We start from the raw sequence: 19,856 nt of genomic DNA on the forward strand, positions 1-19,856 counted from the left end.
ACTTTTCAGAGTCAAGGTCAAAAACTAGCTTAATCAAAGATGAAAGTAAGTGAAACAAATTGATATAATTCTGAACATCTCAATGCTGCACTTTTTTCCATAAAATTCCATGAAACGGTAGACTAATGTACATCTTATATGTAATGTAGTATGGCATAGCCATGTACTGTGGATATAAATGTAGGCTATGAATATGATCAGTATCAATGTAGGCTATAAATTAAGTCCACTTTCTTGCATTGCTTCTGACCCAACAACTATGCCGTTTAGTCTTTTATTGAATTTGCATTGTATTAAAATATGATAACCTATTCAGCGGTCACAGTAGGTAAATGCCGCCACGTGTGGTCCTTGAATTTGAGGAAATTGGTCCTGGAAAGTCCTTGAAAGGTCCTTGAATTTGATGTTCACCAAGGTGTGGGAACCCTGTGTGGAAAAACTCGCAAATTAAACCCGCCTAGCTGTATGAAATGGTGCACATTTGGAGAAAAGAAATGCTCACCGTTGCTCGTTTTCTCTCGTTTTGTTTTGAAACCCAGGAGGCCCCTGGAGTTGGACACTGACGGGATCTGGTGTGTCCTCCCCAACACCTTCCCCGAGAACTTTGTGGTAAAAACCAGCAACGAGAAAAAGCCCAAAGTCACAATCTCTTACCCGGGGGCCATGCTCAACATCCTGGTGAAGGAGGGATTCACCAACGACCAGTACCACGAGCTGGTCGACCCGGCGTCGCTAACCTACAACGTGCGCGCAGAGAACAGCATCTTCTTCGAGGTGGACGGACCGTACCTGGCGATGATCCTGCCCGCCTCCAAGGAGGAAGGGAAGAAGCTGAAGAAGAGGTGAGCCGAAAATCCTACTTTTGGGTCATTTCCGTCTCTGGAGTTGAATTTTGGGCAGCTCAAAGGGTCTGTTGTTTAGGTACGCTGTGTTTAATGAGGACTCCTCCTTGGCTGAGCTCAAAGGATTTGAAGTGAAGAGGAGAGGAGAGCTCCAGCTCATTAAGATTTTTCAGTCCTCCGTGTTTGAGGCTTTCCTCAAAGGCACCACCCTGGAGGAGGTCTACGCATCAGTGGCCAAGGTGGCCGACTACTGGCTGGACGTGCTCTACAGCAAGGTGGGCGTCCGGAATCGCTCGTGATGCCAAACCCCGTCGCCGAAAATGTCGCGTTGACCTCCGCCGTTTTTCTCTCTCTCCAGGCCGCCAACATGCCAGACGCGGAGCTGTTCGAGCTCATCTCGGAGAACCGCTCCATGTCCCGGAAGCTGGAGGACTACGGCGAGCAGAAGTCCACGTCCATCAGCACGGCCAAGAGGCTGGCGGAGTTCCTGGGAGACCAGATGGTGAAGGACGCCGGGCTGAGCTGTCGCTACGTCATCTCCAGGAAACCCGAGGGCTCCCCCGTCACAGAGAGGTGCGGCGAGAAACACGCCGGCCGTGTTCACGGTGCAGCACAGGAACCTATTAACATCCGCGTAAAACCCTCTCTGCGCATCCGTTACCAGCGTCTACACGCAGGACGAATTATTGGGGTGTGGTTATTTAAACGTAAAGGTACACTCAGGCCTCGTGATCAGAATCAAAACCAGTATGGACGAACGCACCTCCATCACGATTGACTTGCAAGAGTTTTTCTAACCTGAGCTCTTGTTGTGTTAAAACTTTAAGTCTCAAAGCATCTCATGAGGATTTGCTGAGGTAGACAAACACAGCCTAGATTAGTGGTCCTCAGGGGCTGGTTTCCTGCAAGTTTGATTTGTTACACCTGAGCCAAATAATCAGGTGTAGAACTTGGCTGCAGACTGAGGAGGTAATCCTGCCGTTTGATTCAGGTTTGTTGGACATCTAAAAGCTGCAGGACACCAGACCTGGAGGACCACTGGACTAGACCAGAAATTAAGTGGACGGTAAACAATACGGTAAACAATACGGTAAACAATACCACTTTCGCTGCAGGCGTTGCACATATAAGGACCAAAATCTGATCCATTCTTCTTTCCCATGTAGCTCAGGCCTAGTCGGATTGGATGGAGCTACCGATTTAATCTGCTTTAAACTAAACAATCCTGTTGGGTTGCTCTACTTGATGTCCATGGACAACCTGCTGCTGGAAGGGGAACCTCTGCCCAGGTCTTAGGTCTGATGAAGCCTCCATCAGGTTTCCTTCCTGTATTTACCTCCATCAATCTCCTCAGTAACTCAGTGTCCCCGCACCATGATGCTGCCCCCCCACCATGTTTCACCCTGGAGGTGTTGTGTTCAGCATGAGGTGCAGTCAGGGCTGGCTCTCTGCCTCAGTGCCAGATATCCAGGTTTTGTTCTAATTGTGCATCCAGAGTCCCCATGGCTGCTTCTTCTTGGCTGGCCTGCCATTGCTCCTTCATCTTCCGGCACTAGAGTGAAAAGTGCTTCGTCAGACTTTTGTTTTTAAAACCTAACCCCGTTTTAAACCCCGTCAGCCGTATTCATTGGTCTTCATTCTGCCATTTGTCCTCTAATGTTCTCTTAAAAACCTCTGATGCCGTCACAGAACAGCTGGATTCACGCTGAGATTCAATCACAGACTCCTTTTACCGGTCAGATTACCTCTGAAGGCTGGAGGTTGAACTGTATTAGACTACTGGACACCATCTATCCGTTTTTCTCCCTCAGGGCCATCCCTCTGGCCATCTTCCAGGCAGAGCCCAGCGTGAAGAAACATTTCCTTCGGAAGTGGTTGAAGATGCCCAGCCTGCACGACCTGGACATCCGCTCCGTGAGTCCTGGAATCGTTTTCCATCATAAACCCAACAGCCGGCCCTTTCTTTCCTGATATCTATTATTCTCTGTGCTTGTTTCCAGATCCTCGATTGGAGCTATTACATCGAGAGGTTGGGCAGCGCGATCCAGAAAATCATCACCATCCCTGCAGCTCTGCAGCAGGCAAGTCATGTTTTTTTTTTAAGATATTCTTTAAATATGTACCAAGTTCATCCAAAGAGGAATTTTTTATGACTTCTGTGCGTCACAAGGTGAAGAATCCGGTTCCCAGGGTGAGGCATCCCGACTGGCTTCACAAGAAGCTCCTGGAGAAAAACGACATCTACAAGCAAAAGAAAATCAGCGAACTGTTCACCAGCGAGGGCAAGCGACAGGTAGCCTCAGCGAGATGCTTCTGTAGCGACTTTAAACTCTAAATATAAACTCTAAATAGTATTATGCACGCAGGATTCTCCATTTTTCTTTTACTCCTCTCTCATAGATTGCCCATCAATCCCTGGAGGCTGGCCAATCTGCAGACATGGAGGACTTTGGGATGCCGCCCAGACCCCTGCAGCCAGCTATCCTCATCAGCACCAAGAGGAAGCGAGGCTCTCAGGGAGAGGACAGCCAGGTGGAGTCCCAGGATGTGGAGCTCACGCAGTCCTGGAGGGAGATCCTGGGGCCGCCGCCGCCGATGGGAAAGACGCGGGTAGGAAAGCAGCTGTGAATCAGAACTCATACCCCCTGCGCGTTTTTCCTTTTTCGCTTTACCGACGATTTCATCTCGCCTCAGGAGGAGCGCCTCGTGTGGCTGCGCTATCACAAGAAAAAGTGGGAGCTGCAGCTGAGGCAGAGGAAGGAGAAGAAGAAGAGGCGGAAGCTGCTGGATGGGGAGCCGCAGCCTGTCGGGGGAGGAGTCATCAGGGGGGGGCCCACCACCGGCCTGGGGAGCTTCCTGCGCCGAACGGCACGCAGCATCCTGGACATGCCGTGGCAGATTGTCCAGGTGGAGGACAAACTTTTTTTTTTTTTTTTTTTTGATCGTGCAAATATGTTTGTGTTCAGGTTTGAAGATGTTAAATCCACAAACCTAAAGGGGATTTTCTGTTAGAAAAACTGTTTTTGGTTCTGAGTGACTGCGAAGAAGCTGCAGAGATGCAGCTCAGGTGGGGGGAAAATCTGTCAGCTGGACGGCTAATAGATCCAGAAATATTGCCTCTTATTATTGAACAGGGGCAAGAAGAACCCCGTGGCTTAAGGGAAATAATAAGCCATCATGTTTGGACCTTTCCACAAACCGTGTAAAGGACACGGCAAACGTGTGGAGGAAGGCGCTCTGGTAAAACGAGACCAAAGCTGACCTTTTGTCCTATAGGCTGGCATAGGTGTGGGAGAACTAACGCAGGACATATGGTGGTGGCTGCATGATGCTGTGGGTTTTTTTTTTTTTTTTTTATTCGTGAGGGAAGGTAAATGAATCCAAATACAGGTATGATACTGAAAGAAAATATATTAGAGCAGTGTTTTCAAACACTGGTGTCCTGCAACGTTTAGATGTGTCCTGTTCTTTGCCCTACACACCTGAATCAAATGGCTAAATTGCATTACTAGCGTGCAGTCAGGCTCTGCTAATGAGTTCATATTTGATGCAACTAAAGGCTGCAGGACACCGGCCCCCGAGGACAGGAGTTTGACACCCCTGTAAGGACAATCTCCTTCCAGCCGAAGCAATGAGCCTTAATTTACACCCAAAGTTACAGGGGAGTGCTGTAGAGTAGCATGCTTCTATAGAGCGTGACAGCGTGCTGAGGAGGTAGTGTTGAAGTAGGGTCACGTCTAAAGCATGTAGCAGACCTGGGCTCCATCCAAATACCCTTAATAGAACCTGCTCCTGGCTTCTGATCTGTAACTTTTCATGGAGTCAATATTAAGAACTCTAGCATGGGGAGGAAAGGAGCTTCGGGCTGTTATGCCTTTAACAGCCTTTAACTCCAACATCATTACGTGACGGAAACGCACATGGATGATGCGAGTCACATACGGGCCTACAGCCTTCTGAAAATGAACTACAGAGAGCGCGATCTCTTCTCTCTGGACATTTTTGTTGATTTCCGTGAGGAAGCTGTGCTGCTAAGTCATGTCACGCAAAGAATTGTGGGAAACCTGAAGGATCCTTAGCACCAGTAAAGGACGCGTTCCTAGGCAAAACTAGCCGTGGGAGGAAGCATACAGGCTCCTTTTCCTACCTCCTTCCTTACTGACTGCACTATTCAGACACCACTTATCACGGTGACCGCTGACACACTTCTGCTTTGGCTAAAGAGTCATTTCTCTACGAGGATATTCGGCTTGAGCCTTGGTCTTTAGGACTGGAGTTGGCCGCCCCAGGTTAAGAACAAAGCTATTTCCTGTGCTAGAACGGTCCAGTCAAAGTCCACACCTGAGTTCATTTTGTGGCCCTGAAAACCTTTTTTTTTTATCTGAAGAAAATCCTTTAAACCGTGTATATTTCACCATTATGTACTACTTTGTATTACCTCTACTTAAAAAAATGTTTGTGGGTGCAATGCATTATTGTTGTTAATCCCTTGCTTAGTAAAGCACCTTCCGAAGTCCGGTGAAATGATTAGAAGATGTGAAACGAGGGGTCTTTCCTGTGTCTCAGGTTGCAGAGACCAACCACCCGGGCCTGTTTAAGCTGTGGGCTGTGATCGGAAACGACCTTCACTGCATGAAGCTCAACGTGCCGCGCGTCTTCTACGTCAACCAGCGGGTACCGAAACAGGACGAAGCAGGAGCCGCTTACAGGAAGGTGCGTTTATGATTAATGTGGATGCTGAGAAAACAGGCCGCAGTATGATGGTCAGGTTGAAAAAAAATTAAATAAAAATGTTACATCTTTAGGTGAACCGCATGCTGCCTCGCTCCAACATTGTGTACTACCTGTATGAGTACTCTGTGCCGGAGGACATGTATCAGAAACACATCAACGAGATCAACGCCGACCTCTCTGCGCCGGACATCGAAGGGGTCTACGAAACCCAGGTTCCTTATTTATTTAGTCCTCCGTATGCTTTCAAGTCCACTTTCCTCCAAAACTGCATCTTTGTGTTTGTTTTTTTTCCATTGAAACGCAAACGAAAACCGAACGCAGCACCAATCTCTGCCTCTCGTTCTTTGTGTCAGGTGCCGCTGCTGTTCCGGGCGCTGGTGCAGCTCGGATGCGTCTGCATGATAAACAAACACGCCGCCAGGGATCTGGCCGGCAGGGAGTCGGACTCCTACGACCTGGCGCATCTGGAGATGAGGTCTCTGGCCCAGTTCAGCTACCTGGAGCCCGGTAAGTCAACCCAGCTCTGGCCGCGGGTTTTTTTTAGATGTTTTCTGTACAACGCTGTTAAGACTTCACCGCATCCCGTCCGCGGTGACACACCTTAGGTGGACCCAGCTCTTTTTACCTTTCAGGCGACCCCCACTTAATTATTACCTTGAACGTAGGACGCACAAAACAGACAAGTTTGCTTTTAGTTATATTTTATCTACTAAAGACAGAGAAACAGTTACAGACACACCAGCACTGATGGGCTCTTGATCGGCAAGAAGCCTCGATTGCTCATTACAGAAACATTATAAAGGAGTTTAGGTTAACACCCATAAAAGGCCGTACACATCCAAACTGCGTCATCAGTAGATAAACTGCACTGCAAAAACAGAACTTAAAATAAGTAAAATGTTCTTAAAATGAGTATGTTTGTCCTTGATTTGAGCAGGTAAATAAGATGATTTGCCAATGGAACAAGATTTTTGCACTTAAAATAGGAACAACTCATCTCCATCGTCTTATTTCAAGTGCAGGATGTCTAATTATCTTATTTTAGGGGTCAAAATACTCATTCCATTGGCAAATAATCTTATTTACCTGCTCAAATCAAGGATAAATACACTAACTTTAAGAACATTTTACTTATTTTTAGATCCGTTTTTGCAGTGTGTGTCAACTCCGGGTCACTATTAAACAGATGAGTCATTTCTTTGTTGAAAGGTGGATGCAGGGTTTTAGCATTTGGCGGGTTTTAGCAGAGTTTGAGTAAAGAGTTTATAGTTCAGCTTTGGCTTTGTTCAAGCTGTCACGTGTCGGAAACTTTTAGGAAATTTTAGGAAATTAACAGCTTTGAAAGAAATAAAAAAAAAACTCCAGCTGATTTATAGGGCAGATTGTATAACCTTTTTATGTATTTACCAGCTTTGTTTATGTCGTTCCCAGGGAGTGTTCGCCACATGTACCTGTACCATCACAGCCAGGGCCAGAAGGCTCTGTTCGGCCTGTTTATCCCCTCTCAGCGTAAAGCGAGCATCTTCGTCCTGGACACGGTAAAAACAAAAAGATTAACTATGTTTTTAGTTCCTTACAAATCCAGCATGGCAGCATTAAGACACTGATATAAAGCTTGAACCGTCTCTGGCCTGTTGATGATGTTCACCCCAGACATGCGCTGCTGGTGGTTGAACTTAATCGGGTCTCAAGTTTTAAGTCGGCAATCTGTGACTTCAGGTCAGAAGCAACCAGATGCCCAACCTGAGCAATCTCTACACGGCCGAGCGCATCGCCCTCCTGGAGAAGACGTCGGAGGAGCTTCTGCCTCCAGAGAAACACACCTTCGAGGTCCGCGCTGAAAACGACATCAAGGCGATCTCCCGGGCTCTGCAGCGCATCCTGCTCAACTACAAGGTTATTAAACGGGCTCATTGCTGAAATAAGACATTTTAACTAACTCAACGACAAGAATTTCGTTGGTCAAGAACTGTCTTCGAACTACTAAAAAGGCGTCTTAAGTTTTGTAAAACTAAATCTGTCGCTTCTCATTATTTTTCAAACTAGGTATGCAAAGCTTTTACCAGAGACTGTGACTCCATCGTGTTTTGATACAAACTTCAAGGACAAATGCAGTAATGAAACGTTAATTATTATTACTACATTTTATTAAACACTTAATTTGCCTAAGTATTGCAGGAAATCATCGGTTAATTATCACAATTTATCTATGAGCAATAAGTTAATGTATAAGTCCCGTTTTGTATTACCGTTTAAAAGTAAAAATATGTTTGACTACAACCAGGAAATGATGCAAATTAAGTTCCCACTGCTGTTTGTCTCTTCTCCATCTCGTAAAGCACTTAAATTACAGCAACCTGGAACTGCTCGTATTGTATGATGCATGCATGGCATTTTTAAGTCTACTCTTATTGACATTTTCTGATCTCAATAAATTATTGAAATAGTTTTGTTGCCCAGAACGCTTATAGCATCATAATTATACCAGAAATGTCTCTCCGACTGAACACCATATTAAAAAAAACATATGGTTTCACAATAAAATTAACTCAACTTGCCTCCAACACTGTCGAGGCTCTTCAGGCTGAGACTATCAAAATAAAAGCCCATCACGATCTGGTAATCAAGAAGTCTGCCATGTTCTCTCATTTACTCTCTACACCAGGCCTCGCTTGCTGCGGTGTAATTTATAGCTGACATTTACTATTTAGACCTGACAGCAAATGTTTTAAATCCAAAGTTTTCCAATATTATTGAAATTCTGCAGCCTTCAAGAGTTTTTCAGTGCCGAATTAGAGGAGAAATAAGTAATAACACCTCTAGTGTTTCAAATTGGAACAACACACATAACAGATAGCTTAAGAATAAATGGTGCATGATTTGTATTCCTAACCTACAGCCTTTAATGTCTCTTTGGGAGCAATATAGTAGTTTTGAAGTGAATTGCAGTGTTATAGGCAGACCTGGTGTCATGCATTTAATGAGAAAATCTTTGTTTCGGTCGGAAACTTGAGCTTTGACGCCCTGTTTTCTTTGCCACACGATGTCATGAGTGCCAACTCCTTTTTCAAACCTTTATCCTGAAGTGAAATGATGTTGATGTTAAGGGACTTAAAGCTGCTCGCTTGGTTCGGCATTTCTAGGAGGAGCGACGGGGGCCCACCCTCATCGCTGTGCAGTCCAACTGGGAGCTGCGGCGGCTGGCCGCGGGGATGCCTGTGCTCGAGGAGTTCCCGGTCGTGCCGGTGCACGTGGTGGACGAGATCAGCTACAACGTGCTGGACTGGCAGCGCCTCGGCGCCCGGCGCATGGTGCGCCATTACCTCAACCTGGACAGCTGCCTGTCGCAGGCTTTTGACATGGCCAGGTATGAAGAGCTCCCCCTTTTCACTGTTCATTTTAGATTACTGCTGCTGCACATAATTTTGCCTCCCGGTTTTAGATATTACCACCTTCCTGTGGGGAACCTGCCTCAGGATGTTTCCATCTTCGGCTCAGACCTGTTCCTAGCGCGACACCTGCGGAAACACAACCACCTGCTGTGGCTTTCTCCCACAGTGAGGCCGGACCTCGGAGGAAAAGAGGCCGACGACAGTCGTCTGGTCATGGAGAACGACGAGCGGGGCTCCGTGGAGATAAACTCTCAGGGATGTTACTCCACAGGTACACAAACAGCCTTGCTGTCACAGGAAAGAGCGTTTTTTTTAACACCTTTTTAGTTGTGTTTATATGTTGTCGTGATTCTCTGCACCAGCCTGCGTGGAGCTGGACCTGCAGAGCCTGGCGGTGAACACCATCCTGCAGTCGCAGCATGTCAACGACATGGAGGGCGGAGCCAGTCTGGGCATCAGCTTCGACGTGATCCAGCAGGCCTCGTTGGAGGACATGATGTCAGGAAACCAGGGCGCCTGCGCTCTCGCTAGCTACGACGAGACGGCGCTGTGCTCCAACACCTTCAGGTGCGTCGGCATCGGCCGTGTCAGGGCAGCAAACCTATTCGTGGCTTGTTTTTTTTTTGGTTTTTAATCTTACTGGGGTTTTCATCTTGTCCGAGCAGAATCTTAAAGAGCATGGTGGTTGGATGGGTGAGGGAGATCACGCAGTACCACAACGTGTATGCAGACAACCAGGTGATGCATTTCTACCGCTGGCTGCGCTCTCCGACCTCTCTGCTCTATGACCCGGCGCTGCATCGCACCCTGCACAACATGATGAAGAAGGTGTTTCTGCAGTAAGTGACGGCAGCTTTACCACTAAATACGGTGTTAAAGGAGCTATAAGTAAGATATTTACCGTGAAATCAACCTAAATCATTCTCCTTTCTTACCTGGGACAGAAAACATTCCCTATAAACAATCGGTCCTCTCCATCAACGATCTCTTAGTCACGTTTTTCTCCTTTCAAACCCAGAGGTACGGTCCAGAACTACGTCTGTTCAGAGTGTAGCCCGTGTTTACTTCCTGGTTCCTGACCCAATCTTATGAGATTTCTCAGAGCGCAGCATTGGGTACTTTATTTTGGCAAAGGAGCAGGAGCCTGCAAACATGGAAGCCAGTAAGAGAAGCGTACCAGAAACAGAACAGAATACAACATCATAGACCTGCCCTGTGTAACCAAAAAGGGGTTTCACACCGTTTAAAAACGGCATATTAGATTGTTGTGATTGGCAAGCTGTTGTACTGATTTGAGCCACAAGGTGTCAGTATTACTGATCGCTCCTTTAATTTGGACACTACAAAAAAAACTATTCCCTGACGTGTGCATCTGTTTTTCTTAAAATATGATAGTATTTGTAAAATTGCGAGATTACATTCTTGAAAATATCTGCTGATCATCCTTTAATTATAAGTGTCCTTTCATATTGTTTTAGTTACTAATTTGATCCATATTCTATATTAAAGAAATCCTCGCTGGGTTCCAGGGGGAGGTACCTGTTGGGCAAAAGGCAGGATACAAAAGACAGAGCAGAGACACAAAAGCACAGAAGCACACATTGATCCAGGAATCCTTTTTTATGTTAGAGAGCATAATGGCAGATGATCTGCTCCCCTGGATGGTGTCACAGCTAACAGAACGACAGACCAGATGTACCTACTGTGAATAGAGAAAAACAGAGAGAACATGAAGTTAAACCTGGTTAACACCTGGTTGTTTGGTCATCAGAGACCAGCATCATTCTCATTATGCTTGAACAGATCTCCATGAAGTAGGGTTTCTAATTTAAGAAAAAGAGTGCGCACCACTCCAAATTGCACATATAGGATAGTTGCTGGCAGACGGATGGAAGTTGAGCTTTGCATCCTGTTGTTAAAATGCCAAATATACCTTTCATGCTTTTATAGAGCAGTCCAAGCAACAAGTAAAGAAAAAAATTGGCAACAGGGTTTTTTTTTTTGTTTTTTTTTTTTAACAGGAACATAATTCAAACAGATATTTAATGTCTCTTTAAAGAACCATCCCAATTAAGAAATACTCATGAGTCAGAGGCTCTGTGTGCTTTATTTAAAGGTTGTTTTTTCCCCCCCAGACCTCCACTGTGGGGTTTTCTCAGTGGTCACTGCTCCTGCGTAACAACATGATATATCAGCTGTGCAGTTTTATTTTTACGGCTCCATGCTGTTCTACTAACCTTCATCGTTGTCTTTGTGCTGACAGGCTGGTTGCAGAGTTCAAACGTCTGGGGTCCACTGTGGTGTATGGCAACTTTAACAGGATCGTCTTGTGCACAAAAAAGCGAAGGATAGACGACGCTATTGCCTATGTGGATTATATCACCAACAGGTCAGACATTCATTAACCCACAGACTGCATCTCTGTCATTTATAGTAGATGTATATACGCATCTTTATTCAATATAGTCTATTTTCATGAATATCTTGGTATTGTACAACATTTAATGTGTTTCACAGTGCATTAAGACTAAACGTGAATACAGTCACTTGCTGATGTATTTATACACCTTAAGCTTTTTTAGGTCAAGACTCAGTCAAATATGAATATGAAAACTCCCGTTTAATGGAAGAATCCTCTTCCATTAAATTGTTAAATTGTCTTCTTTACAATAACTAAAAAAATGCAACAATTTATTTTATTGGTTGGATATTTTTGTTTCCTGATTTAAATCTTTTCTAGCCTCAACAATCTGTCGTTATGAGCTGGAAGACCTGACAGATCTGTTTCACTTCTAGCATACACTCGAAAGAAATCTTCCACTCTCTGTCCATCTCCTTCTCTCGATGCTGGGAGTTCCTGCTGTGGATGGACCCAGCTAACTATGGCGGTGTGAAGGGCAAACTGCCTTCCAGCATCTTGTACGGAGAGGTGAGACATGCACGCCACTTTGTTTAATTTAAGTTTAGCTCGCTGACTCGCAAGACCAAAGACTGAAAGTGTTGGAAGATGTAGCAAGAAAAACCAAAAACTACTTTTTACCTGTAGGTAACAAATTATTTTAAACTGAAGACGCATCAATCAGAGATTTGTGGTCAATGTCTGTTCACTCTTTTTTGTAAAGTTTTTAAGACAATTTTGATAGCCTCTTATATTACTGGCACAAGCCACTGTTGTGGGTATTAGCGCTATATTAAATAATACATTTTTTATAATTAATAAATCATTCTAGTGTATTTACGAATCTGTTCATTCACAGATTTGAGTCCCTTACTTTCCCAGGGAACAATTGATTATTGTAAAAATACAAGGAGTTTTGTTAGTTTCTCAATGCAGGGATTTATTTTCAGACACTTCATACAAAGATTGTGAAAAAATAAATGGCAAACTATTAATAGAAATGTGTAAATCTATGTTTAATTAAGGAAAGAATATATCAATAACAGGGTTTCCTACATGTAATTGATCATGGCGTACTGCCTTGGCAAAATAAAAGCCGCCACACCTTCAGAAGCTCAGTTTTCTTTTTTTATGTATGGTAAGACAATGTAAAGCATATTTTATATATATATATATATATATATATATATATATATATATATATATATATATATATATATATATATATATATATATATATATATACACACACACACGCTGGAGATGGGCACCAGCGACCCCCGTGACCCCATGAGGGATTAAGCGGTTTGGAAAATGGATGGGGGAGAGATTTGCACATTTTTACTTACTATACTTCGAGTTAATGATATTTAAATTCATTCTAATATCATGAAACATTACAATGTACTTTAATTTGGAAATCCAACACCACCTGCTCCTTCCTGTCTGTGCAACTGCAGCTACTGTGCTCAGAAGGGAAGGAAAACTAGAGAGGACAGTACAGTGTTGCCCATTTAGTGTCTTTGTTGCTATATGTAGCAACAATATTCTAACAATATTCTTTCAAAAAGCTAGCAACAAGTGACTTTATTTGGTTTTAATGATGACTTTACAAAAAAAAAAAAAACTGTTCTGGAATCACTGTATTGAGGCAGCAGTGAGAGCTGCCACAAGAGTTCCTGCTTCCCTCAGCGCTGTCTCACAGGCACACCACATCTGCTGTTGCCTCGTCACTTAAATGTAGTTTTTAAAGTAGTCTTTTTTTTTGTCTCTGAAACTGTTGCATCAAAACAATTCCCTGAATTCGATTCACACACAGTTTCAATCACTTATTCACCTCTTTCACTCTGTGTGCCTCTTTTTGTTACAGTTTGTTTTACGTAATGTGGATTCAATAGGCAATGTATTAAAATTCAGAAATCATTCTGTAAAGGTCATTTTTAGTTCCAAACGCACTTAATCACTATTTTTAATAACTTTATTTGTCTTGGCAAAAGCGCTTCTACAGCCTGGGTCACAAATGTATGAACAAATATGCAAATTAGTTGATGGCATCATTCCCCACCTCCCCAAAAAACAACATACACCTTTTTTTTGTATCCTAAAAAAAACTGTAGTGTGAAAAAAACAAAAAGGCAAAAATAGAAAAATGGTGACAGAGCAAAATGACCGGGACACGCCCAGGGTCAGCCCCAACGTTCCTTCATAGAAAATCTGGTGTAATCAGCTTCTTACACTTTTGTGCTTCCATTTAAAAAAAAAAACTTTTCATTCGCTAACTTGAGGCTTCTTTCAGCAATGACATCTAGGGCTGAACGATTTTGGAAAATAATCTTATTGCGATTTTTTTTTCTTTTCTTTATATTGCGATTTAATGCGATTTTTTTTTTTTTTTTTCCCCAGTTTAATTTATCATGTGTTTCAAAATGTATACAAACAACAAATCAATTTGTTTCCTCGCTGTGCAGATTAGTTGCTAAAAGACCCACAGCATCTAAACTCGGAGCAGAAATGATTGCGTTCTGCCTACAATATATTTCAACCAAAATTGTTGAACATAAAGTCCAACCAACAAACAAGTCTATGTATTAAACTGATTGACCTGTACTTAATGCTTTGTATGATTATATAAACTCTAAAACAAGTAATAAAATTAGATTATCTCGCTGCTGCAACTCTCTTCCCTTCCATGTCGAGGCAAACCCACTTTAAACATTTTACCGATACCTAATGGACGGATCTCATTCCCTAATTGTTACATAGCCAAAATTTGCAGACCTCTGCGATTTGGAAATTACCTTTTTTTTAAATCACGATTATATTGAAAATGCGATTAATTGTTCAACCCTAATGACATCCTCAACAAAGAGCGTCATTCATGCGCTTCGACGCGGTCTGTTCACTGACCAGAAGAAGATCGTGTTTTTGATCACTTGTCAGGACGGATGAAGCCGAAAAAATGTCCCATTCTGGTCACTAGCCGATATTTTTCCTGCGCCGCTCCGTCTTAAACGCGATTTAAAAAAAAAATAGAAAAGCTTTACTCGCCGTGAGCTCAAAGGATGCGAGGTACGACAAGGTTAATTTGCCTCTTTATTTTAGGAAGGAGCCAAACAGAAGAAACGCAAACAAGGAGAGGAAGATGAAGAGGGCAGTGAGGATGAGGATGAAGCTGATGTGGAGGAAGATGATGGCGATGCGGAGACCGATGAGGTCGAGGAGCTGATTGAGAGCAGCTGGAACATCATGCATTATCTCCCCCAAACAGCCTCGTGTCAGAAATACTTCCTCATGATTGTGTCGGGTACGAAGAAAACAAACATCTGCTCTTATGAGCTCGTCTCCTCCTGAGAGTTTGTCTTTCACTGATTGTCTCCTCCGTCTCACGCCAGCCTACATAGCTGCAGTTTACCACAGCATGAAAGAGGAGCTGAGGCGTAACGCTCCGGGAGCAACGCCGGTCAAGAGGCGCGGAGGCAGCCAGGCTTCCCAGCAGGCGGTCGGGGACTTGAGTGCTCTTCCTGGTAAGACGCCGTTCCCGTAGGCAGCTTCGGTTACTCAAGACGTGATCCGTGCCTTTCCTGATCTTTGTTTTCCTCCCCTTTTCCTGCAGGCATGATCTCCTTCTCCCAGGAGTATGTGGCTAGCGAGCTGACGCAGAACATTTTCAACATTACCCAGAAGATCCAGAAAAAGGTGACGGGGACCAGGAATGTGACCCAGATCTCCGAGATGTTCCCCGTCCTGCCCGGCTCACACCTGCCGCTCAACAACCCGGCGCTGGAGTTTGTCAAATACGTCTGTCAGGTGCGCCGCAGCAGGGCCGACATGTCTTTTAAAATCGCCTCTCGCCTGACATTTGACTGGATCATTTCCACGTTGGAAGAATTTGATATAGAAAAGTATTTTGAGTGTCTAGACCAGGGGCCTGCAACCTTTACAGTCTGAAGAGCCATTTTACCTACAGTCTACTTGAATTATACTCGTTCAGAGCCACAAATGTTGCCCGGCCTTTTGAAAAAAGACAAGACATAATTTTTGATAAAGATCTAATGTAGGAAATCTGTTGTCATCGTTAAAGAAACGCCATTTATGTCTATTTTGAGTTTTTCAAAAAAGAGAATGAACGGGATGTTGATATTTGTGGATAAAAGAAAATCAGTTTCCAACGTAATGGAAAAATATTGATTTAAAAGTAAGTGTTACTGGCACTTTTAGCATCATTCTGTTGTGAAAATTAAAAGCAATTATTCCAAGAAAAAACTGCAAAAACCTGCATTTATTATCATTATTACATTTAAATACCATAATAAAGATATAATTTGTAGCCAAAGTTTTTTAAGAGCCACTGTGGAAAGTCCAAAGAGCCATTTACGGCTCCAGAGCCACAGGTTGCAGACCCCTGGTCTAGACTATTGCATTTTCTGTTATCTAAAACTTAAGCCGTGTACATTTCTTTCAAATAAAAAAGAAGCTTCTTACATTTTATTTGATGCAGGTGTCCTCTGTGTTCGTTTTTGTCCTTTCACCGTTTTTAAACTGATGCTGTAGTTATCACATTATTTTATTCTGCAAACAAAAAAAAGTATCACTGATTATACTCTCATTTAAAATAAATAATCAGTTATAACTTCAGGATGATCCGGTCTCGATTTTTATAGCCCAAGTGTTGCACATTTTAAAATAAAAGCCAATCTAAGTCGGTCCAGATGCCAAAAAGTTGTAGAATACAACGTTTAAAACACTTCCCAATAGTTGAGCAAAAAAAACAACCCAGTGCCACCCCCCCCCACCCCCCCCCCCTCCACTTCTCCTCTGTTTCGAAATAAAGGCTGATGTGGCTAATGAAAACCCTGCTGCTGCAGTTGATCGCTACAGAAATTATAACACAGAAACACCAGATAATTGTCCAGAACTGATGCTGAATATATCAGGGTAGCCCAGATCCACGGTTGTATTGGAACACAATTTATTTAAGTGTATTTCTTTATTTGTCCCTCAATATTAACGTTTATTTGTATTAATATCGAATTGACAGGCAAATGGAAGCACATTGGAGCACACTAAGGATAAGCAATTATAATTATAGGGTAGATATACTGCTAAAATGGATGTTAACATTTATGCTAAGAGTTAACTTGTCTAATGTTTTGCCAAACAGAGAAGTGATACTTTTTTATCATACTTTTTTTTCTTAATAAGAGCCAAACTGTCCTTGGTGCTTCCATAGTTAAGGAAGTTAAAATAATCTAATTAAATATATTTTTTTAACCAGAAATAAGCTTGTGCCTTCAAAGAAATGTTGTTGCGGTGTTGAAAATGGCATCATGTAGTTTTCTTAGTCTCTGGTTAGAGGTTTCCACTTTTGTATCATGACAACCCATATTGTACTAAAACATACAGAACAATATCAAAAGTGACATGAAAATCTTGAAACTGGAGCCTGTAAGTGTAGTATTTAACATCGATTGACCTTCTTACCTGCCTGTTCCCCGTTCAGGTCCTTTCTCTTGACGCCAACATCGTGAATCAGGTGAACAAGCTAAAGAGAGACCTCCTGCGTCTCGTGGATGTCGGGGAGTTTTCTGAGGAAGCCCAGTTTCAGGATCCCTGTAACTCTTACATACTGCCAGAAGTCATCTGTCACCACTGCAACTTCTGCCGGGACCTCGACCTCTGCAAGGACCCATCTGTGGCACAGGTACGTGGGGCCTGCTGTAATCTGGTAATCTGGTAAATTGGGGATGCATTGTGTTGTCTGCGGCTGGGAGGCTAATAACCGGGTGAACGTCTCTGTGGTCACAGGACGGGTCGATCTTGCCTCAGTGGTTCTGCTCAAACTGCCAGATGCAGTATGAGTCTGACTCCATCGAGATGGCTCTGGTGGAAGCTCTGCAGAAGAAAATAATGAGCTACACTCTGCAGGACCTGGTGAGTAAAACGTGTTCAAGCAAGCCGCATCCCGGCATCGACTCAACCACGGGTAGAAAACAAGTATCCTCCTTTTATAGCATGCTTTTTTTCTTTTTTTTTCTAAATCTATGATTTTGTCGTGTTAAATATCTAGCACATCTTTACCAAGAGCCCCTTCTGCATTTGTTTCCCTTTTTATGATCACAACATTTTCAGTAATATATTAGGAATCCCTTAATAATGCTCCTTTCAGTAATAATAATATCACAGATGGCCATCCATGATCTTACTCTTAACATCTATAATCCCAGTTTCTACGCAGTCTGGAATTTTATTTAATTATTTTTCAGGTTTGGACAAGTAAGGAAAAGAAAAGAGAATAGTGCTGGGAAAAAATTATATTTCCAAACTTTGTTTTCTGTACCATTTATGTAGGGGATCTATCAATCCATTGGTTTACCTATCCGTTTGTCTATTCATCAATCTTTGCTCTCCTAGCTATCCATCATTAATCCATCCATCTGTGTGTGCGTCTATCCATCTATTTGCTTAATCCAACTACCAGTTAGTCGATTATCCATCTATAATCCCTCTTCCTTACAGTCTGGTTTTTACAGGTGCCATATTTAAAGTGTCACCTCTGTACGAATGTCCATCATAAATTCACACTAAGCTTTTCTGTTTATTCTTTAAAATTAACTATAAATGTTTTTAAATATTTATGTTTCTAAAACTCTAGAGAGTTGGAACTATGACATGAAAACTGTGCTGGGACCCCATATGTCACAACCAATCACTTATGGTCCTAAAACTATGAAGCCTCTTAAGCGTGTTTGTTTGACTCATTTCTCACTTGAATCTTTCTGACAACATAAATGTGATTTTTTTTTTAGGTTTGCGCCAAATGCAAAGGAGTGAAAGAAGCCAACATGCCTCTTTACTGCGCCTGTGCTGGAGACTTTGACCTGACCTTTTCAGCCAAGGTTTCTGCTCTCAAACATATCTAACGTCGATTTTAAATCGCTCATGAAAAGTGTTTCAATCATTCCTGTTGACTCTCTTGTTTTCTGCTTGACAGAGCTTCTCCGAGCAGATCGTGGTGTTTCGAAACATAGCGTCCCACTACAACATGCGGTTCCTGGAGGAGACCATCGACTGGCTGCTTGTGATGAGCCCTCAGATCAGCCAGAGCCGCCACTGAAACGGGACCCAGAGAGGAGGCTCCTCCCTCACTGAGCGCTCAAACCCAACTCAGCGGAGCAGAGTAGCGATCTATTAAGGGCACCGATTGCCCAGCAAGGAGGAGAAACTGGTGGACTGTAAATAGGGTCAAATTCTAGTCTATTTTCCATTTGGATTTATATATTTGTATGAATGTCAGATTTTGAAACGTCAAATAAATAATGCCTTCGTGTTTGAACTGGCTGTGATCGCTTCCATGTTTCACACAAGAGGTTGGAAAACTATTTTAAAGTATAGTAAGTAAATATTGCCAAAACAAGATGGGAGGGGGGGGGGAGGCTGCTGCAGACTAGATTCCTAGCACAGGAGACTGACGGCTGAAATTAAATCAGAGTGCTTCCAATTTCACTTTAAGGGTGTTGCAAATTTTCTCTACTTGATTGCTGCATATTTTATGATTTTATAAATGTCTTTTTCAGTTGAGTGGTCAGGATGAACACCATAGATGTGGAGAAAATTTCGGTCTCATCTTCTCAGAATCCCTGCAAACCCCAGTTTAATGCTTTTGAAACATTTAACCAATCAGAAATGCTTAGCACCCTTCCTCCCCAAAGCTCTACCTCATAATGGTCCACGGCGATACCAGAAATACCACTTCCTTACCTGCCAGGGCCATTTTCTTCTACCTTTGTATTCTGTTTTTTTTCCCTTACAATAAGCAACAGAAATCGAAGCGGGGAAATTTTGGTGCCGGAAAACCAGCCTGCTTCCTGGAAGAAGGGAAGCGCACCTTTTTACGCCAAACAACAAAGAAGCAAAACAAGGATTTTGAATTGAATAACGAGGGGTGGAAATAGAGAGGGAACAACATGTGGTTATCGATCAAGGTGGTTTCACAACCCACACTCTTAGATTTAACAGCTGAGTCACTGCCTGCTGATGGCTGCCTCCCATTCACATAATCACATTTAAGGCAATGAGCATAGCTGAAATTAGATTGTCCTCACAGGATCTTCTTGACACCTGCGCTCGTAAAATCCGGCACCAGGTAGCTCGTCTAAACCCCTACTAGTGGCTTTACAGTCTTTGCTTCAACATCCGTCTGATTTCAGCTCAGTTTGGGGTGAAATTACCTTTAAATATCTTGTATTTCACATCATAACTGCATGCTTTCCAGACCAACATGTGGCTGCCGTTATTAAATCCCACATGGCAGATATCGATCCAGAAGCCCTGGGTTCTTGAGTCTTTTTCGGCTGCTGACATTTGTTCTGCTCTTAGGAGTGCAGATGGATTCGGTTTCCACCGATCTAGTTAGAGAAATCATTTCGTGGAAAATGTAGACCTAATTTGATTACTGGTCTCGGCTGTCTTTCTGCGGTTTCCTTTTTGGAT

The 19,856-nt window shown here is 43.1% G+C and overlaps 1 protein-coding gene across 1 annotated transcript in view; it reads left to right on the top strand.

The window, feature by feature from the left end:
• pole (polymerase (DNA directed), epsilon) overlaps window positions 1-18,699 on the top strand; it is a 34,584-nt gene extending 15,885 nt beyond the window's left edge. Inside the window, exons 23-48 of the mRNA XM_012863538.3 lie at window positions 540-842; window positions 922-1,117; window positions 1,201-1,415; window positions 2,654-2,756; window positions 2,843-2,923; window positions 3,013-3,135; window positions 3,243-3,452; window positions 3,537-3,749; window positions 5,409-5,555; window positions 5,648-5,788; window positions 5,930-6,083; window positions 7,008-7,114; window positions 7,296-7,472; window positions 8,720-8,943; window positions 9,019-9,239; window positions 9,331-9,535; window positions 9,634-9,807; window positions 11,232-11,357; window positions 11,765-11,897; window positions 14,469-14,670; window positions 14,759-14,890; window positions 14,980-15,173; window positions 16,867-17,067; window positions 17,172-17,297; window positions 18,173-18,262; window positions 18,358-18,699. Of these exons, the coding sequence (XP_012718992.2) occupies window positions 540-842; window positions 922-1,117; window positions 1,201-1,415; window positions 2,654-2,756; window positions 2,843-2,923; window positions 3,013-3,135; window positions 3,243-3,452; window positions 3,537-3,749; window positions 5,409-5,555; window positions 5,648-5,788; window positions 5,930-6,083; window positions 7,008-7,114; window positions 7,296-7,472; window positions 8,720-8,943; window positions 9,019-9,239; window positions 9,331-9,535; window positions 9,634-9,807; window positions 11,232-11,357; window positions 11,765-11,897; window positions 14,469-14,670; window positions 14,759-14,890; window positions 14,980-15,173; window positions 16,867-17,067; window positions 17,172-17,297; window positions 18,173-18,262; window positions 18,358-18,480 (4,321 nt within the window). The 3' untranslated portion in view covers window positions 18,481-18,699. The remainder of the gene's footprint in view (window positions 1-539; window positions 843-921; window positions 1,118-1,200; window positions 1,416-2,653; window positions 2,757-2,842; window positions 2,924-3,012; window positions 3,136-3,242; window positions 3,453-3,536; window positions 3,750-5,408; window positions 5,556-5,647; window positions 5,789-5,929; window positions 6,084-7,007; window positions 7,115-7,295; window positions 7,473-8,719; window positions 8,944-9,018; window positions 9,240-9,330; window positions 9,536-9,633; window positions 9,808-11,231; window positions 11,358-11,764; window positions 11,898-14,468; window positions 14,671-14,758; window positions 14,891-14,979; window positions 15,174-16,866; window positions 17,068-17,171; window positions 17,298-18,172; window positions 18,263-18,357) is intronic.
• The last annotated feature ends 1,157 nt before the right edge of the window (window positions 18,700-19,856 follow it).

The sequence above is a fragment of the Fundulus heteroclitus genome, unplaced genomic scaffold (genome assembly GCF_011125445.2).
Source record: "Fundulus heteroclitus isolate FHET01 unplaced genomic scaffold, MU-UCD_Fhet_4.1 scaffold_283, whole genome shotgun sequence".
Lineage (NCBI taxonomy): Eukaryota > Metazoa > Chordata > Actinopteri > Cyprinodontiformes > Fundulidae > Fundulus > Fundulus heteroclitus.